The sequence below is a fragment of the Canis lupus genome, chromosome 13, assembly GCF_048164855.1.
Source record: "Canis lupus baileyi chromosome 13, mCanLup2.hap1, whole genome shotgun sequence".
NCBI lineage: Eukaryota > Metazoa > Chordata > Mammalia > Carnivora > Canidae > Canis > Canis lupus.
The window spans coordinates 5,912,574-5,927,945 of record NC_132850.1 but is presented as its reverse complement, the minus strand read 5'-3'; the positions used below and the strand labels follow the sequence as shown (position 1 = coordinate 5,927,945).

The following is a 15,372-nucleotide window of genomic DNA, read 5'->3' as shown; positions in this document are numbered from 1 at the left end:
GTCCGTAAGCAGGGGGGACTGGTTGAATTAAAAAATGGCATATCCAAGCGGCAAAATGCTACACAGTCAATAAAAAAAAAAAAAAAAAAAGAATGCAAGTTTCTAGGTGCAGAAATGAAAACATGTGCATGTATTCATTTTTAAAAAATTTTATTTATTTGTTCATGAGAGACACAGAGAGAGAGGCAGAGATGTAGGCAGGAGCAGAAACAGGCTCCATGCAGGGGGCCCGATGTGGGACTTGATCCCAGCACCCCAGGATCACGACCTGGGCTGAAGGCAGACGCTCAACCACTGAGCCACCCAGGAGCCCCTATGTGCATGTATTTAAACAGTCATAGTGTTATTTGCAATCAACAAAAACAGGTCCCAGGCCCAACATCCATTAACTGATGAACAGTTAAATAAACTGTGGTGTATCCATACAGTGGGATATTGTTCAGCAATAAAGGAATGCTACAATATGGATGAACCATGAAAACATCCTGCTAAGCAAAAGAAGCCGTATGCAAAAAAAACGACATCCGGCATATTGAGATGAAATGTCCAGAAAGGCAAATCTATGGAGGCAGAAAGTAGACGAGTGGTTTTCCGTGGCTGCATGTGAGATTGGAAGTGACAGCAAATTTGGTGGTGATAGAAACGTTCTAAAATTGGATTGTGCCGATACTTGTTCCACGAACTCTATTAAATTTGCTCAAAGTAATTGAGTTGTACACTCAAAGTGGGTGCATTTTGGGGTATGTAACTTATTCCTCAATAAAGCTGTTGAAAAAAATCTATGTGAATTCAGTGAAAAGATGGTCACACAAAGTGAAAAGGATCTCGATGCATAATAATGTGTGTAAAAATAGATGCACAAGGAGATTATTTCTCTTAGGATATCCAAGTAACAGTAAACAGCAGTTGTTTAAAAGGAGAGAACTCCAAAGATCTGGTACAGGAGGGAAATTTTTCTTTGTGTACACCCGGCATGAAAGATTTTTTTCTTAACATACACATAAATTAGCTTTTCATTTAAAAAAATAAACATAAAGGGCAGCCCGGGTGGCTTAGCGGTTTAGCGCTGCCTTCAGCCCAGGGCGTGATCCTGGAGACCCGGGATCAAGTCCCGTGTTGGGCTCCCTGCGTGGAGCTTGCTTCTCCCTCTGCCTGTGTTTCTGTCTCTGTGTCTGTCATGAATAAGTAAATAACATCTTTAAAAAATAAATAAATAAACCTAAAACTCAAAAATATGTATATGCACATACATGCTTAACAAAAAAGAACCAGGAGGCTATGTCAAGAAATTATTAGTGATTTACCTATTCTTTTTACTTTTTGGTGAGTCTCCATTTTTTTCTACAGTAAGAATGCATTGCCTTTTTTTTTTTTTAAGTTTGAAAAATAACACAGGGATAATGACTCTTGTTGTGCCTGCTCATGGGGGTGTTGTGAGGGTTATTTTTATGTCTACAAATTTAAATTTTTTTTTTTTACGTTTTTATTTATTTATGATAGTCACAGAGAGAGAGAGAGAGAGAGAGAGAGGCAGAGACACAGGCAGAGGGAGAAGCAGGCTCCATGTACCGGGAGCCTGACGTGGGATTCGATCCCGGATCTCCAGGATCGCGCCCTGGGCCAAAGGCAGGCGCCAAACCGCTGCGCCACCCAGGGATCCCTATGTCTACAAATTTAAGCAAGATCTCAACCTTTGGAAGAGTACCCCTGGCAAAACTCCTCACTAGAGGCTTTTCCTGCACCACTAGAAACAAGAAGGGAAATCTCCATTCAAGATTGGAGAGACTTGGGGATCCCTGGGTGGCTCAGCGGTTTAGCACCTGCCTTCACCCTGGAGTCCCAGGATCGAGTCCCATATCAGGCTCCCTGCATGGAACCTGCTTCTCCCTCTGCCTGTGTATCTGCCTCTCTCTCTCTCTTTCTCTCTCTGTGCCTCTCATGAATAAATAAAATCTTAAAAAAATATATTTTATTTATTCATGAGAGACACAGAGAGAAAGATGGTGATACACAGGCAGAGGGAGAAGCAGGGCTCCATGCAGGAAGCTTGATGTGGGACTCGATCCCGGGACCAGGATCACACCCTGAGCCAAAGGCAGACACTCAACTGCTGAGCCACCCAGGCGTCCCGAATAAATAAAATCTTAAAAAAAAGTTATAGTTAAAAAAAAAATTTAAAAAGATCAGAGAGACTCTGTGTGTGTGTGTGTGTGTGTGTGTGTGTGTTTAGTAGAGTTTGGAATCTACCATATTTCATCAAATATGAGATGCCATCAAATGTTAATCCCGCCATTATATTATATTCCACTAAGAAGGAAACAAAAAATTATCAAACTATGTCACATCTTTGATTTTACAGTCGCATCTGAGTTTGTGAGATGTTAAATTTGAAAAATGTTTGCCTTGAAATCAAGGACATGGTACCTGTATGCCTCTTCCTCCTAGGTGGGTAGGCCACTTAAGCAGAACCATTTCCCTTCCTCCCTCTAAAACCTTCTCCTCCTCCTCCAGTCTCCCAAACCAGTCACCAAATCCTGTCTTTTCCACCCCCGACGCCCCTGGCCTCTTTTCTCTCTCTCCTCCACCAGTGCACCAGCTTCCATCAGAGCCTGCTCCTCTTACCCCTGCAATCCATTATTCATGCTGTACCCAGAGTGATCATCTTATGCCCCTGCTTACACATTTCCACTGGCTGCTTTACCCGCAGGGTGAGGTCTGTTTAACTTGGCATTTATTTTTTTCGTGACCTGGCCTCTGCCTGCCATTTCGGTCTCTTGGCATTTTCTCCAAATGAAATTACTCGCTGCTTCCCCAAAGCACCACATATATATATATATATATTTTTTTTTTTTTTTCAGGCCTCCAGTTCTTTGCACCAGCTGTTCGCTGTGCTTGGACTACTCTTCCTCAACAAGTATTTATTGAACAAGTAGTAAGTGCCGGGAGCTGAGAATACAGGGGTGAGCAAGGCAGGCGCGAGCCCCATCCTCGTAGAAGCTGGTGGGAGAGAGAGACAAAAGTGTAAACGTGTGATTATGAACGATAAGCACACACGGTGGGTGTCTGTAAAGCTTTGTTGAAAATATCACCCGTTGGGGCAGCCTGGGTGGCTCAGCAGTTTAGCGCCACCTTCGGTCCAGGGCCTGGTCCTGGGAACCCGGGATCGAATCCCACATCAGGCTCCCTGCGTGGAGCCTGTTTCTCCCTCTGCCTGTGTCTCTGCCTCTCTCTGTGTGTGTCTCTCATGAATAAATAAATAAAATCTTAAAAAAAAAAAAGAAAAGAAAATGTCAACCATTGAACTCCAACATCAAAAAAATAAAAATAAAATAAAATAAATAAAAATAAACAAATCCCATCAGTTAATCCTATAAAAGAAAAAAGAAAATGTCAACCAACCACAGCCTCAGAAAGTTTAGGATTGAATGGGGGCGGGGCAGGAATCCACCTGTGGTTACCTAGGGGACTTTGGGGAATGGACAAGTGGAGTCTCCACCTCTGAGAAATGGAAAAATGCGCTGCCCAGAGGATTTCTGGGAGGCTTTAGTAAGAGACCCCAATCTGCTGGACCCGAGGGCCCCTCCCGCAGGGGATGGGCGCGGGCCCCACCCCAGGGCGCGCCCCGGAGCGCCCCCGCCAGTGCGCACAGCGCCTCCGGCCGTCGGGGCCGAAGGCGGGGCAGGGGCCGGGGGAGCAGCGCTCCGCCCCATCTCCCCACTTTGGGGGACAACCCCCCTCGCTCATTCCCGCCTCCACCCCCTGAATCATGGTGGGGGGGCAGGGGGGCGGGGCCGTGACCCATTCATGCCGGGAATCGGATCCAGATGTTCCCGCGGCGCGTGCAGCTGCATCCTTGCCTTTTTTGGCAAAAAACGTGCGGCCGCGAGCGGATCCCGGCCGCCTCCGCTAATCCTGGGGAAGAGGGGGAAGGGGGCCGAGGGTCTGGGCCCAGACTGGGGATCCGCCCCGGGTGCTCGGCGGGGTTTTGGACGAGCTATGGGGGGCGCGGTTTGCACGGGCCAGGGGAACCCCTTGCCAGCTCCACTCCCGATCGGGATCTCCCCTAAACCCCTCCCGCCCCCACCCGGGAGGAAACAACCCTTGGCCTGCAGCGGGGAGGCTGGCGGCGGTGGGGATCCCCGTTCTCCAGAGACTTCCCACCCCGAGGCCCAGGGGCTTCCTCCTTTGCCCTGCACAGAGGAGCTGCGAGGGCCTGAGGCTCCCGGTCAGCGAGGGCACCCTCCTTCACGCCCCCCCCCCCCCCCAGACAAACACACGGAGAGGCCTTCACTTCCTCACACTGCTTTATTGCAGAATCTGGAAGGTGGGTGAGCCAATCCCACCCCTCTGCCCATCTCTGGGCAAAATGGAGCTCATATGAAATGAGGAAACACTCGGCAGACCCGGACTGGGCGCAACCCTGTGCTCTGGGATCCCCTTAGACAGTGAATTCCTGTTTTGCTGCCACCCAGAGAGCCCAGCCCTGGGGACAGGGTGGGATGGGGGTTAGGGAGGGTCAAGCCTGAGTAGAGTCCACTTTTGAGGACTTCTCAGGCACCCATTGAAGACCTAGAGTCTCTGGAAAGTCTAGATTGAAGGGGGCCTGGGTCCGGAAGTCCAGGTTTGGAGAATTGGGCCTAGAGCCCTGGTTTGGGGAGAGGGCTTGGTCTGGGAAGCAGACTGTGGGGAGAGGGCTGAAGTCTAGAGTCCAGGCTTGCAAAAGGGCTTTGAATCATGGAGGCTCCATAAGGGCCCAGGTGTGGGGGCCCTGGGCAAGGGAGTACCAGTTTGGGGATGTTGAAGCAGGGAGGCTGAATCCTGGAGCCCAGGAGGAACCCCAATTTGGGGAGGGGCTGGGTCCCAAAGGTGGTTTGGAAAAGGAGCCTTAGTCCTGGAGCCCTGGTTTGGGAGGTCCTGGGCCCAGGAGTCCTGGCTCAGGGCCCTGCCTGGCTGCAACCCTGACACACCACTTGATCTCCGTCCGGCACAAAGCCTTGGCCCACCAGGGAGGTGGAGCAGCGGGCGCAGGAGAAGCAGCTGTGGTGCCAGTGGCGGTCTTCAAAGGACACATACTTGCCTCCACCGAGTCCTGGAGGGAGGCTGGAGGTTAGCTCTGCGGATCTGGATCGCAGTCCTGTCGCCCAGCCTCACCCAATACCAGATCCCATCCCCTTGCTTGCACCCTACCCGCAATGTTCTTTGACCCTTGTCCCACCTGTGATGGGGCGCTTGCAGCTGCTGCACTTGGGTGCAAAGAGTTCTCCAAAACAGGCCACACAGTAGGGATCGTCATCCCGGGAGGTGAACTGCTGCCCTGCCAGGGGCGTCTGGCACCCTGTGCAGACCAGGCATTCTCGATGCCAGGGCTGGTCGCGGTATGTCACGCCACCCTGTGTCAGCGTCTGTGGGGGGCAGCACCTGTCAGCAGGGGGACGTGGCGACTCCCACCCCACAACAGAGCCTCACTCACCCCCACCCCACTGGCCCAGCCCCCACCTTGCTGCAGCGGGCGCAGCGAGGAGCAAACTTGTTCTCATAGCAGGGCACGCAGTAGTGGGCACCCTTGTCGGGCACAAAGGAACGGGAGCCCAGCGGCTGTTCACAGCCGCTGCACAGGAAGCAGTGCTCATGCCACGTCTGGCCTCCGTATTCCAGCTTCCGGGACCCTGTGGGGAACAGGGGTCCCACTCAGAAGCTGTGTCCCAAGCTCCTGAGTGCCACTCTCTGCCATCCTCTGAGGACAGTCCCTGCTGTTCCCATAGCCTAAGCAGGGTGGCATCCATGCACATGCTGCAGGGACCCTCGCCGCGTAATATGGCACATGCTACCCTCCCCCAAACACTGCACACGCTAGCTGGGCACATGCTAGGCCCCCATAACACGAGGGCTTGGCATAGGTGAAGTCCCCACATGTACCAGATATGGCTGTGTCAGCACACACCAGGCCTCCAGGTCACAAGCATGATGACTCAGCACGCGCTCAGCCCTTATACGCGAGACCCGCTGGTTTTAGCACACCCACAAAGACCCCACATATACACTAGGCAAGCAAGTCTTTGCTCACGCAAAGCCCTAATGCCCTGGACGTGATAGATTCAGTATGAGCAAAGCCTTTGTGTATCCTAATCCTGTCATTCTCCACGTGTCCTAAGCCCTCACCCATCTAGGAGGCATGCAGGTTACCACACCCCGAAGCCCTGCTTCTCCATCTCTACACACACCAAGCCCCGATGCACCAAGCGTGCCGGTCTCATTGTACTCCTCACTCCTCCGTGTACCAAACATGCAGGTGTTCACACATGCAGAACCCCCAGGGGGGGTCTCAAGCTTGTCAGTCTGCGCATCGCGGTAAGCCCACAGGTGCACACCAGGTCCGGCACACGCTAAACCCTCTGGAACATACCGGGCTTGTCCGTTCCTCTACGTGCTAAGCTTTCACGTGTACACCTGGGTGTGCCAGCCTGTGCGCACCCTAATCTCCCAGGAGCGTACAGGCGTGACCGATCCCCACATATGTCAGATTTCCAAAAAGATGCCACGCGTGCAGGCCTTTGTAATACTAAGCCTCCCTGGATGTAGCGGGCACGTGCCAGTCCCCCGTTATGTGCACGAGGCCTGCGCGGAGGCCAGGGTGGCAGGCGGATGGTGGGGCCCCGGGGACGTACCGGGCATGACGGTCTCCCCACAGGCAGAGCACTGCGACGAGAAGGCACTGCAGTAGCAGTCATTGCACAGCAGCTCGCTGTCCTGGCACGTGAAGGGCTCGTCGGCCAGGGAGCGCTGGCAGCGGCAGCAGCGGAAGCAGCCCTCATGGAAGTGGCGGTCCTCGTAGAACAGCTCCTGCGGGGAGCACGGCAGGGGCGATGGCACCTTTGCCCCTCTGCCAGCCTCCACCCACTCCTTGCCCAGTGTGCTCCAGCCCTTACCCTGGAGTCGTGCCCGATAAGCTGCTGGCACTCGGCACAGGTGTTGGCGAAGGTGCTGTCGTAGCAGGGCACACAGTAGGGGCCGTCGTCCGTCTGGATGTATTTGCGGCCATACAGGGACTCGCTGCATTTTGCACAGTCAAAGGCCTCGCTCATGGTGGCTGTGAGTGAGCCCTGCCAGGGGCAAAAGGTAGGGTGCGGGTCACCCAGAAGGGCTGTGGCTTGGCCCCCTGCAAAAGTCCTTTGCGATTAAAAAAAAAAAAAAAGAAAGAAAGAGCAAGAGACCAGGTCTGAGAAATGCCAGGTCAGGACAGGGGGCGATGGGGACAGGGTGCTTCTGGAAACCCAGGAGTCCTGCATGTTTATTTCTGTATTTAACGGTGGGGTGGGGTGGGGTGGGGGGAGAAGGGGTCAGGAAAAAATCAGGAAGCAGAAGTTGTTTTCTTATCTGGGCCCTGGCAGATCTGGGGGGAGGGGGCTTTTCCTGGGTCAGTGACTCATTTCCTGCCCCAGTCTGAGTTTAGCTTCCAGTGTCCCTACTGTCCCCATGGGGACGAGAGTAGGGGCAGGGAGCCACCCCACTCTGTATCCCGTAGGAACAGTACTCCCACCCTCTCCTGACTCCCAGGAAGGGGCCCCTAGGTATATGCAAAGAGGAACCTCGAGGGATGTGAATGGGCTGTGCCCGCCCTCTCCTGGTCCAGGAGCCAGCAGACTGCTGGAGGGCTGCTGGGCCATGAATGGTGGAGGTGGACGTCACCTCGGGCCTCCCTCCGGGAGAATCAGCCAGAGCAAGCACTTCAGAGGCTCAGCCTGGGTTTAAGCAGGAAGGAAATCCTGCAAGCTGGACACAGCCAAGCTTCCCCAGCTGGACCCTCTGCCCTCAGCCCCCTCCAGCCCCTGCTGGGTCTCTGGTCACACCAGCCTGGGCAGCCTCGGCCTGCAACATCTGCAGCAGCTGTGGCAGCACAGATGGCCAGATGTCAGGTCTGGCCAGCAACAGGGGAGGAAAAAAAGGGAACCTGAGACGCCTGGGGAGGGAGAGGGGAACTAAAAACATAGATGATGCAGCGTGTCCCCTGCCATCTCCAGGCAGCCATCACTCCTGGCAGAGCTTTGCAACCCCCTAGGTCATTATTTCCCTCCCCCTGCCTCTGGGAGAAACAGCCTCTCCCCAGCTTTTCCGGTTTCTGAGGGTTTGGGGTAGGGGGGGGAGTGGAGGGTGAGAGAGTGGGAGCCATGGAAGACATCTTCTCCCCAATCTGGCCCCCTCAAGTGGGGAGTCAGGCAGGGGGGAGCCCTGCGAGCTGCTGCTGCAGACACCCAGCCCCCACCAAACCTCAGACACTTTCCATTTTCTCAGGAACAAAGCATGTTTGCGGGATGAGGTCATCCACACAGCTGCCTCTGGAACAGGAGCAAGGGGACTGGGGGGGGGGGCAGGGAAGTGGGGTTCCCAGTCCCTTCTGCTGCCCCTGACTCCAGTTTCTGGCCCCAGATTCAGAGCTCCCACCCCCAGCCTCCTTCGTCATGAAGCCTGCTCTCTAAGGGCTGGGATCCCAGGGAGGGTGGAGAGGAACCACCAAGACTCCTAGGAAGGGGATGTTCTCACAGCTGCAGAGGAGCCTGGAGAGGACAAAGGAACCCACCAGCTCACTACCTCCCCCCACACACACACCCCAGTAACTGGCAGTCCCCGGAGCCTGCCCAGGCTCGGGTTGATGGAAAAGTGCTCCTTTTCTCAGCCACCCCCAGTGGGAAATTCTGGCCAAGAAGCGTTGCTCTGGCTTGGAGTTCAGACTCCAGGCGCCAGCAAACGCCCCAAGCCTGGAGGGCCTGGCTCTTGAAGGGATGGTTTGTGAACTCCAAGCTGCCCTTCTGTACCACGGAGTGGGGGGAACACAGAGTTCCGATCCCGGGCCAGGCCACGAGGCCTCCAGGGGCTGGGGTCTTCAGAGAGGTGATTCTGGGGCAGGGCTATGCTGTGGGGTAGAGGGCAGCCCTCTTTCTCCATCCGCTCCCCGCCAATCAGGCCTGGGTTTCCTCTGGCCCAACATCTGAGGGTTGCCTGGGCTGTGGGCCACTGGGCAGCAGGGGGCCACACAGGTGGAGTGTGTGGCCGTGGTCCGTTGGGGAGTGCCCCAAATCTTTTCCTTCCTTTCTGGCTTGGCACACAGCAGCCATCACCTTCCCGGGCCCAGGGTAGCCCTGGGGCCACCCTCTGGGAGGCAGTCATCACTCTGAAACAGGGGCACCCCAAATAGGGTATGGGCATGGCTTCTGTTTCTTTCCCAGAATCCCCCAGTCCCCTAGTTTGTCCAGCTGGGCTCTAATGAGGACAGAGTGAAGGGCACTATGGAGACCCACCTGTCCCTGCCCATCCCCCTTCCTCCCCTCCCTCCCACTTTCCCTGGCACAGCAAGAGAACTGAAGAGAACCAGTCTTATATTCCCTCATGGCCTGGGGAGGGGGGGTTACGGAGGAGACTGCTCAGTCTGCCAAATGGCTCTCAACTCTTGTCCTCAACACACACACAAACACACACTCACACACACACCACCCCTACACCTGACACACACATCTGGCACCTTCCAGTGAGCCTCCCAGAGGTTAGAATGGCTAGATAAATGGCTGTGGCACAGTGTATAGTAGGCCCAAATGTGGCTTGGGGTGGGCATCCTGACTTCTTCCCTTACTAGCTGGGTGATCTTGGGCAAGTCACTTAAGGTTCCTGGGCCTGTTTTCCTCTACGCCTACGCCCTTCTCCCGGGGTTGTCGTCAGGCTGAAATGGTGGTGCTTGGAAAGCACCTGGCAGAAAGGGACTCCTCAGTGAATGGTAGCTGTGGGCGTTTTTATGATCAGCCCCTCACTCATACGGGGGTCAGACAAATTTCTGAGCCAGGCCTGGCTCAGGGAGCTGGCCTGGGTTTTGACCTGGACATTCTCAGGGTAGATTCAGGGATAGACCAAAGAGGGACCCCCACCCCCACTCCCCAGTTCCACTAGGGGAAGTGAAGAAGCCCAGGCCGTGGGGCTGCCTGAGGAGATCAGTGGGGCCGGCCTGGTGCCAATGAGCATAACTCCTGAGACCCCTCACACAGGTACACAGGTGTACACACCTGCATGCTGCTTGGCCTCCCATAAAGAGAAATCCCATCCACTATTTCACCAGATCTCCCAAAAGGCAGGCAGAAGAGCATGTCATTCCCATCTTACAGTCGAGCACAGGGACAAGCCAGGCCCAAGGTCACTCAGGCCTCGGAGAGCCCAGGTTCCCTGCTTCCCAGCCTGGAGCCCTTTCCTGTTTTTCTCTCTAAAAATGCTGCAGCGGTGGCAAAACGGGGTGGTCAACATTTTAAGAGCAGGGGTGTGGGAGATACTCGGTGACATCACTAGCACAGGAGTCTCACTCTTCTCCCCCAGCTGCTAACCCTGCCATTGGAAGGCACCCAGAAGCCTTTCCAACTGCCCATGCCAACCGTTCAACTCCTTTGCCCCCATCCACCCTGCACTGTCGGGGAGGACCCTGGCCAGGCCTCACAGCTGTGAGTCAGGATCAGATCAGACCCCTCCCCCCAGCTCCCAGGAACTGACAGGAGATTTAAGGGGAGAAACCTAACCCCCCCCAGCCCCCACCTCCGGTATCAGGCACCAACCCCAAACTCTCCCTCTCCCCACCCCTCCCCGCCATGGGGCCTGGGAGTCAGAGCAGTTTAGGGGAAGGAGGGCGGGAAGCGGGATCCAGCAGCTGCCTTGGGGACAGGAGAGGAACAGTTCATTCACCCCGGGTCCCCCAGGGCTGAAGCAGCATGTCCATGATTTGAGTTTAAAAATAAGTTGGGGCTGTCTTGGTGTGTGCCTGGGGCTCCTTTCCGACGTGCCTGTCTCAGGTCCTTGCCTCACGGGGCTCTGGCTGGCCCAGAGTCTCTGTTTCCCCGCACCCCTGCTTCCCAGTCTTTCTCAGGCCTCCGTGTCTCGGGGTCTGTCTGGGAAGCTGTCAGGGCGCCTCGAGCAAAGCCAGCTGCGCCCCACGCAGCGCGACTGAGCCTCTGCATACCTCAGCTGTCTTCGTGTTTTGGGGACCTGTGTCCCGGGCTAGTGACCTCTGCTCATTTCTACCTCTGTACACCCAAATCTCCGTAACTGAGTGCCTCCAAGGGGTTCCCACCCCGACCCCTTCGCTTCCTCCTCGGAGCACCTCTGTTCCTGAGCGTCCCTGTCTGCAGTTTCTGGACGGCTCCATAGGCCTCACAGAGGCTGATCTGCCACAGGGCTAAGGAAGCTTAGGCTTCGGGGCCCCTCACCGCCCGGGACCCTGCAAAGCCCTGGGAAGGGCGCTGCTCCGTGTTCACCGGGGTCAGGGGACGCTTCTCCTTCGAGTGCTCCAACCCACAAAACCTAGGTCCGTCCAGACGCCTCCGGTCTCCCTCTCGGGGACTCTACGCCCCCAGAACCTGTCCCTGACTCCCTGACTCGGGTCCCCCTGCAGCCCCCTGTCCAAGCCTGCCGCGCGGGCCCGCGTCTTGGTCTGGCTCCGCCCGGCTTTCAGGGAGCCTCAGTTTCCCCAACCCTCCAGGTCCCGCGCTCGACTCTGGCTTCTCCGTTTCAAACTTGGCCCCTTCCCCCCCCATCCCCAGGTGTCGAGCAGCCCCCCCCACCCCGCCGGGCGGCCGGGATCGGGGCGGTCCCGGGGGTGGGGGGGCGCCCTCCGGGGCTCGGCGCCCCCCGCTCCAAGCGCGCCCCCCGGGGCGTCGGGGGGCCCCGGGCGAGGAGCCGGCCTGGGCGGGAGCTCACCTCGGAGCGGGCGGCGGGAGCGGGGAGGCCGGGCCGCGCGTCCCTCGGCGGCTCGTACCTGCGGGCCGGGCGAGCGGGGCCGGGCGGGGCGGGCGGGGCGAGCGGGGCGAGCGGGGCGAGCGGGGCGAGCGGGCGGCCGGCGGCGCTGCCGGAGCGCACGGACCCAGCGGGCGAGTGGAGCGCGGCCCCAACCCCTCCCCGAGGAAGTGCGCGCCGGGCCCGCCCCGCCCGGACCCCGCCCCCGGCCGCCCCCGCCCCGCACCCCCAGGCCGGGGGCCAGACCCCGCCCACACCCCCCCTCGGGCCCGCGGGTCTAACCTGGCTCGCCCGACCTTCCCCGGCGCCGGGACCCCGCCCCCGTCCCCTGCTCGCCTCCGCCGTCCCCTCCCCTGCTGCACCCCCTGTACCCCCCAGCAGCCCGCTGGAGACGGCCTGCTGCACTCGATCTCCAGCACGGGGGCCGGCACCCAGCCCACCCAAGTCCCCTGGGGTCCTCACTCATGGCCTCTTCGTGCGCCCCCACTCCCACCTTCCAGCTCATCCCCTCAGGGTCACACCTAGACCCAGCTTGTAAAGGGGCCTTAATCAAGCCTGGAGGCCCGGGAGTGTGTGTGTGTGAGGTGGCTTGACTCTGCTGTCACGGCCCTCCCTATCAATGGGAACCAAGGTGTTCTCTGGAAACAGGGAGTGAAGAAGGGACCCTCCCACCTCCGCCTCCGCCTCCGCCTGACCCCAGACTGGGCCTTGACCTTCAATGATTTCACAACTTTTGAGTGGCAAAAACAGAAGTACCCCCCACCTCCTCACCTCCGGAGGCACCCTGGGACAGAGAAGTTCGGCCTTGGGTTTCCACAGTGCCCAGGAATAGTTATGACCTTTGAGGCCCAGGGGAGACCCTAATCCTTGGCCCCATGGTTTTTGGGTTTCTCAGGGAGGGGTGTGAAGAGTGTGCGCGGATGGGGCACCGCAGGGTTGGTGGAGGGAAGTGGAGGGAACCCTTCCTCCCCCACCTCTACAGTTTCCAATCCTCTGGCTTTCTCCCTGCGCCCCAGGAGGGAGGACTGCTGCCTGCCAGGGACACAAGGCCCCTCCAGGTCCTTGGGCCAATCCCCCTGGGATCCTCAGGCTTGTCACTAGGCATAAATAGCCTCGATCTAGAAGGGTGGGGAAGGGAGGAGGAGGCTGTGCTGTACTGTTTGCAAAACAGGAGACAACAAACTGACTCTAGAAATAACCTCAGCATCTAGAGTAGAGACTCAGGTGCCACAGGGCTTCTCCCATCCCCCAGGCTGGGTCTAGCCAAGCTCTCAGAACAGAGACTCATTTGCTCCCAGGCCAGGCCTCCTGAATACCTTCCTCTCCCATCTCTAAATCATATTCCTGTCTTCCCGGATCCCAAGTCACCGTCGAGGCCAGGTTTCCTCCCCAAATTAAACTATTTGCTTGGTTATTGTTCCTAATGCCTAGATTGCCATGAGGCCATGAGGGCAGGACTGGGTTCTTCTTGTTCACTACCACATTCCCAGTACCTACTCCTATGTCTGCCATATAATAAATATTGAACGAATGAATGAATGACAGACGCTGCTTCAGTTTCAACTCCTCCCCACCCCAGTTTGGACCTCAGGTACCTGCTACCTGGAGTCCAGGGAGTGACCAGCCAGCGCATGGGTGAGCCTTTCTCTGGCCTTTGTCATCTAGGTGTAGGAGGCTCCTTGCCTTGGGAAGGGCTCTGAGGTGAGGGGAGAGCAAAGATGAGCAGCTTTCAGAGAGGGAGGGGTATGACTAAGGAAGCTGCTGGATCAAAGGTAGAGTTGGGGTCTCTAGTGTTTCCTCATGGCTTGTATCTCTGCTGAACAGCCTTAATAGGAGCCAGCATTTCCCAAGTTCTTTGCACCAGTCCCTGCCTAAGCACGTTGCATACACTAATGCACTTGACTATCCAACAACTGTATGAAATGTGTATTCTTATCCTTATTTTAAAGATGAAAAAAAAAGGAAATACAGAGAGAGTAAGTAACCTGCCAAGGGCAACACAGCTAATAACAGCAAAGCCTGGATTCAAATCCAGACAGTCAAATGTCAAAGCTCCTTATGCCAAAAAGAGCTTAACTGGCCAGACCTGCAGCCTCTTTAGTCACTCAACCTCTTTACCCCTCCGGCTGCTCATCGGTTAAGAGTGGTTGACTCCCTGACTCACAGCATTCTCGCGAATATTGGAGGAGAGTATACAACAGGTATTGAATATGTGGGATTTGCTTTGCCCCAATACATTCCCTTTCACGGTCAAGTGTTAAGGTTCTGCTGCTTGGATTGGAGGTTAGAGAAAATTAGATTTCTGGCTTGGCCTAGCCTGGGGGAGGGACACTGGTATAGGGCAGGGGCTATGTCCTTTCCCCTTCCCATTTGTAGCTCCCCAGTGGGTTCACATTTCCATTGGCCCAGGATGACTACATGCCTTAGGGAGGTCTAGGGATCAGCCACATGGACTCCCTGTTCCTGTTTCCCATCAGGCCTCCCCCGCCCTCTGGGGAACAGGTGTGTCCGAGCTGGGGCTGGAAGAAGAGCCTGATTGCTGGATGACTAGCCTTGGGTGAGTGGGCTCTGGGTTCCCCTTCCACCACCCAGGAGGCCCCTATACACCTTTCCTTATCTTGTGGTGGAAGGGAGCTTGCTCAGGGTCTCCTGGCTATTCTTTCAACCTGGAAGCGTTTTTTAAAAGGAGGCCCTGGGTGACAACTGACAGGCCTCTTATGGTTTCCTCTGGGTGCTGAATCACTCCCTGATGCTTGTGATCACAAGCCTTCCTTTCCCCAGTGAGAAGACTTCCTTCCTTCTCTGGGCGTATTGCCTGCTCTTACCCATTGGGCTGCCTGGAGCCCCTGCCAGGACTCATGGCTTAGCAGACACCCTCTTTCAGATTGCCCAGGAACACTATTCTCGTGACCCCAAGCCTGGCAATGCTCCATGGGTGTAGAAGGTGAAGTAAGCGACTTCCATAGAGTATGCAGGGTCGGGGGTGGGGGTGGGGGTGGGAGGGGAGGTGAGCGGAAGAGCTAAATGCTGACTACATGCGGGCCATTATGCCAAGTGCTAGCCTTGGCCTCCTTGGGTTCTCACAGAAGCTATATGGGTTGGTTATATTATTACCACTATATGATAGAGTAGGATGTGGCACTCAGGGAATTTGACAATGTGGCCCCAAATCCAAGCTGATAGTGGTGCATGTGCGGTTCAAATCCAAGGCTGATTCCTGGGTCCCGTTAACCGGGCTGAGGCTGGAGTGGTGGGCCAAATCAGGAAGGGCCTTGTCTTTCAGTGGTTACGTCACGAATGAAGTAGACGCTTGTTCATGTCTGGGACCCTTTGCACATGACACATCTCAGCTACTTTCAGCTTTGTCATGCCCACCCATCTACTGGAATGGCACCTCCTGGGACTGAGGAGAGGATTTCCTCAGAGCGCTTCAGCTGTAGGGCCGAGACCTGTCATGACAGGGTGCACAGAACCCGCTTAGGGTTAGCTTCATGTGATGGAAAAGAAACCAGATGCCCCTGAATGCTCCGCTGTACGGGCCCCTCTATCCTTACCAGTAGGTTTAGCAATGACAACCACAACCATTGCTCCCATTGATTGTGAACTTGTTTAAGG

General features: G+C 56.0%; 1 protein-coding gene across 3 annotated transcripts; it reads right to left on the bottom strand.

Moving 5' to 3' along the window:
* Positions 1 to 4,286: 4,286 nt before the first annotated feature.
* Positions 4,287 to 11,812, bottom strand: FHL3 (four and a half LIM domains 3). 3 transcript variants are annotated; one of them, XM_072771875.1, is made up of 6 exons: positions 11,722 to 11,812; positions 6,927 to 7,100; positions 6,666 to 6,840; positions 5,497 to 5,666; positions 5,216 to 5,402; positions 4,287 to 5,089 (listed from the first exon to the last, which is right to left on the bottom strand). In XM_072771875.1, the coding sequence occupies exons 2-6, from the start codon at positions 7,080 to 7,082 to the stop codon at positions 4,935 to 4,937; spliced, it is 843 nt and encodes a 280-aa protein (XP_072627976.1). In that variant the 5' UTR covers positions 7,083 to 7,100; positions 11,722 to 11,812; the 3' UTR covers positions 4,287 to 4,934. The 3 variants fall into 3 exon arrangements, with proteins under 3 accessions (XP_072627976.1, XP_072627977.1, XP_072627978.1); XM_072771876.1 differs by having other exon boundaries at positions 6,927 to 7,167; positions 11,722 to 11,811; XM_072771877.1 differs by having other exon boundaries at positions 11,780 to 11,797.
* Positions 11,813 to 15,372: the final 3,560 nt, after the last annotated feature.

Coding starts and splice junctions, on each gene's coding strand:
- FHL3 (XM_072771875.1), bottom strand. CDS start 7,082: ATGAGCGAGGCCTTTGACTGTGCAAAATGCAGCGAGTCCCTGTATGGC. Junction 6,841..6,926: donor TTATCGGGCACGACTCCAGG/GTAAGGGCTGGA, acceptor TGCTCCCCGCAG/GAGCTGTTCTACGAGGACCG. Junction 5,403..5,496: donor GCTGCGCCCGCTGCAGCAAG/GTGGGGGCTGGG, acceptor TGCCCCCCACAG/ACGCTGACACAGGGTGGCGT.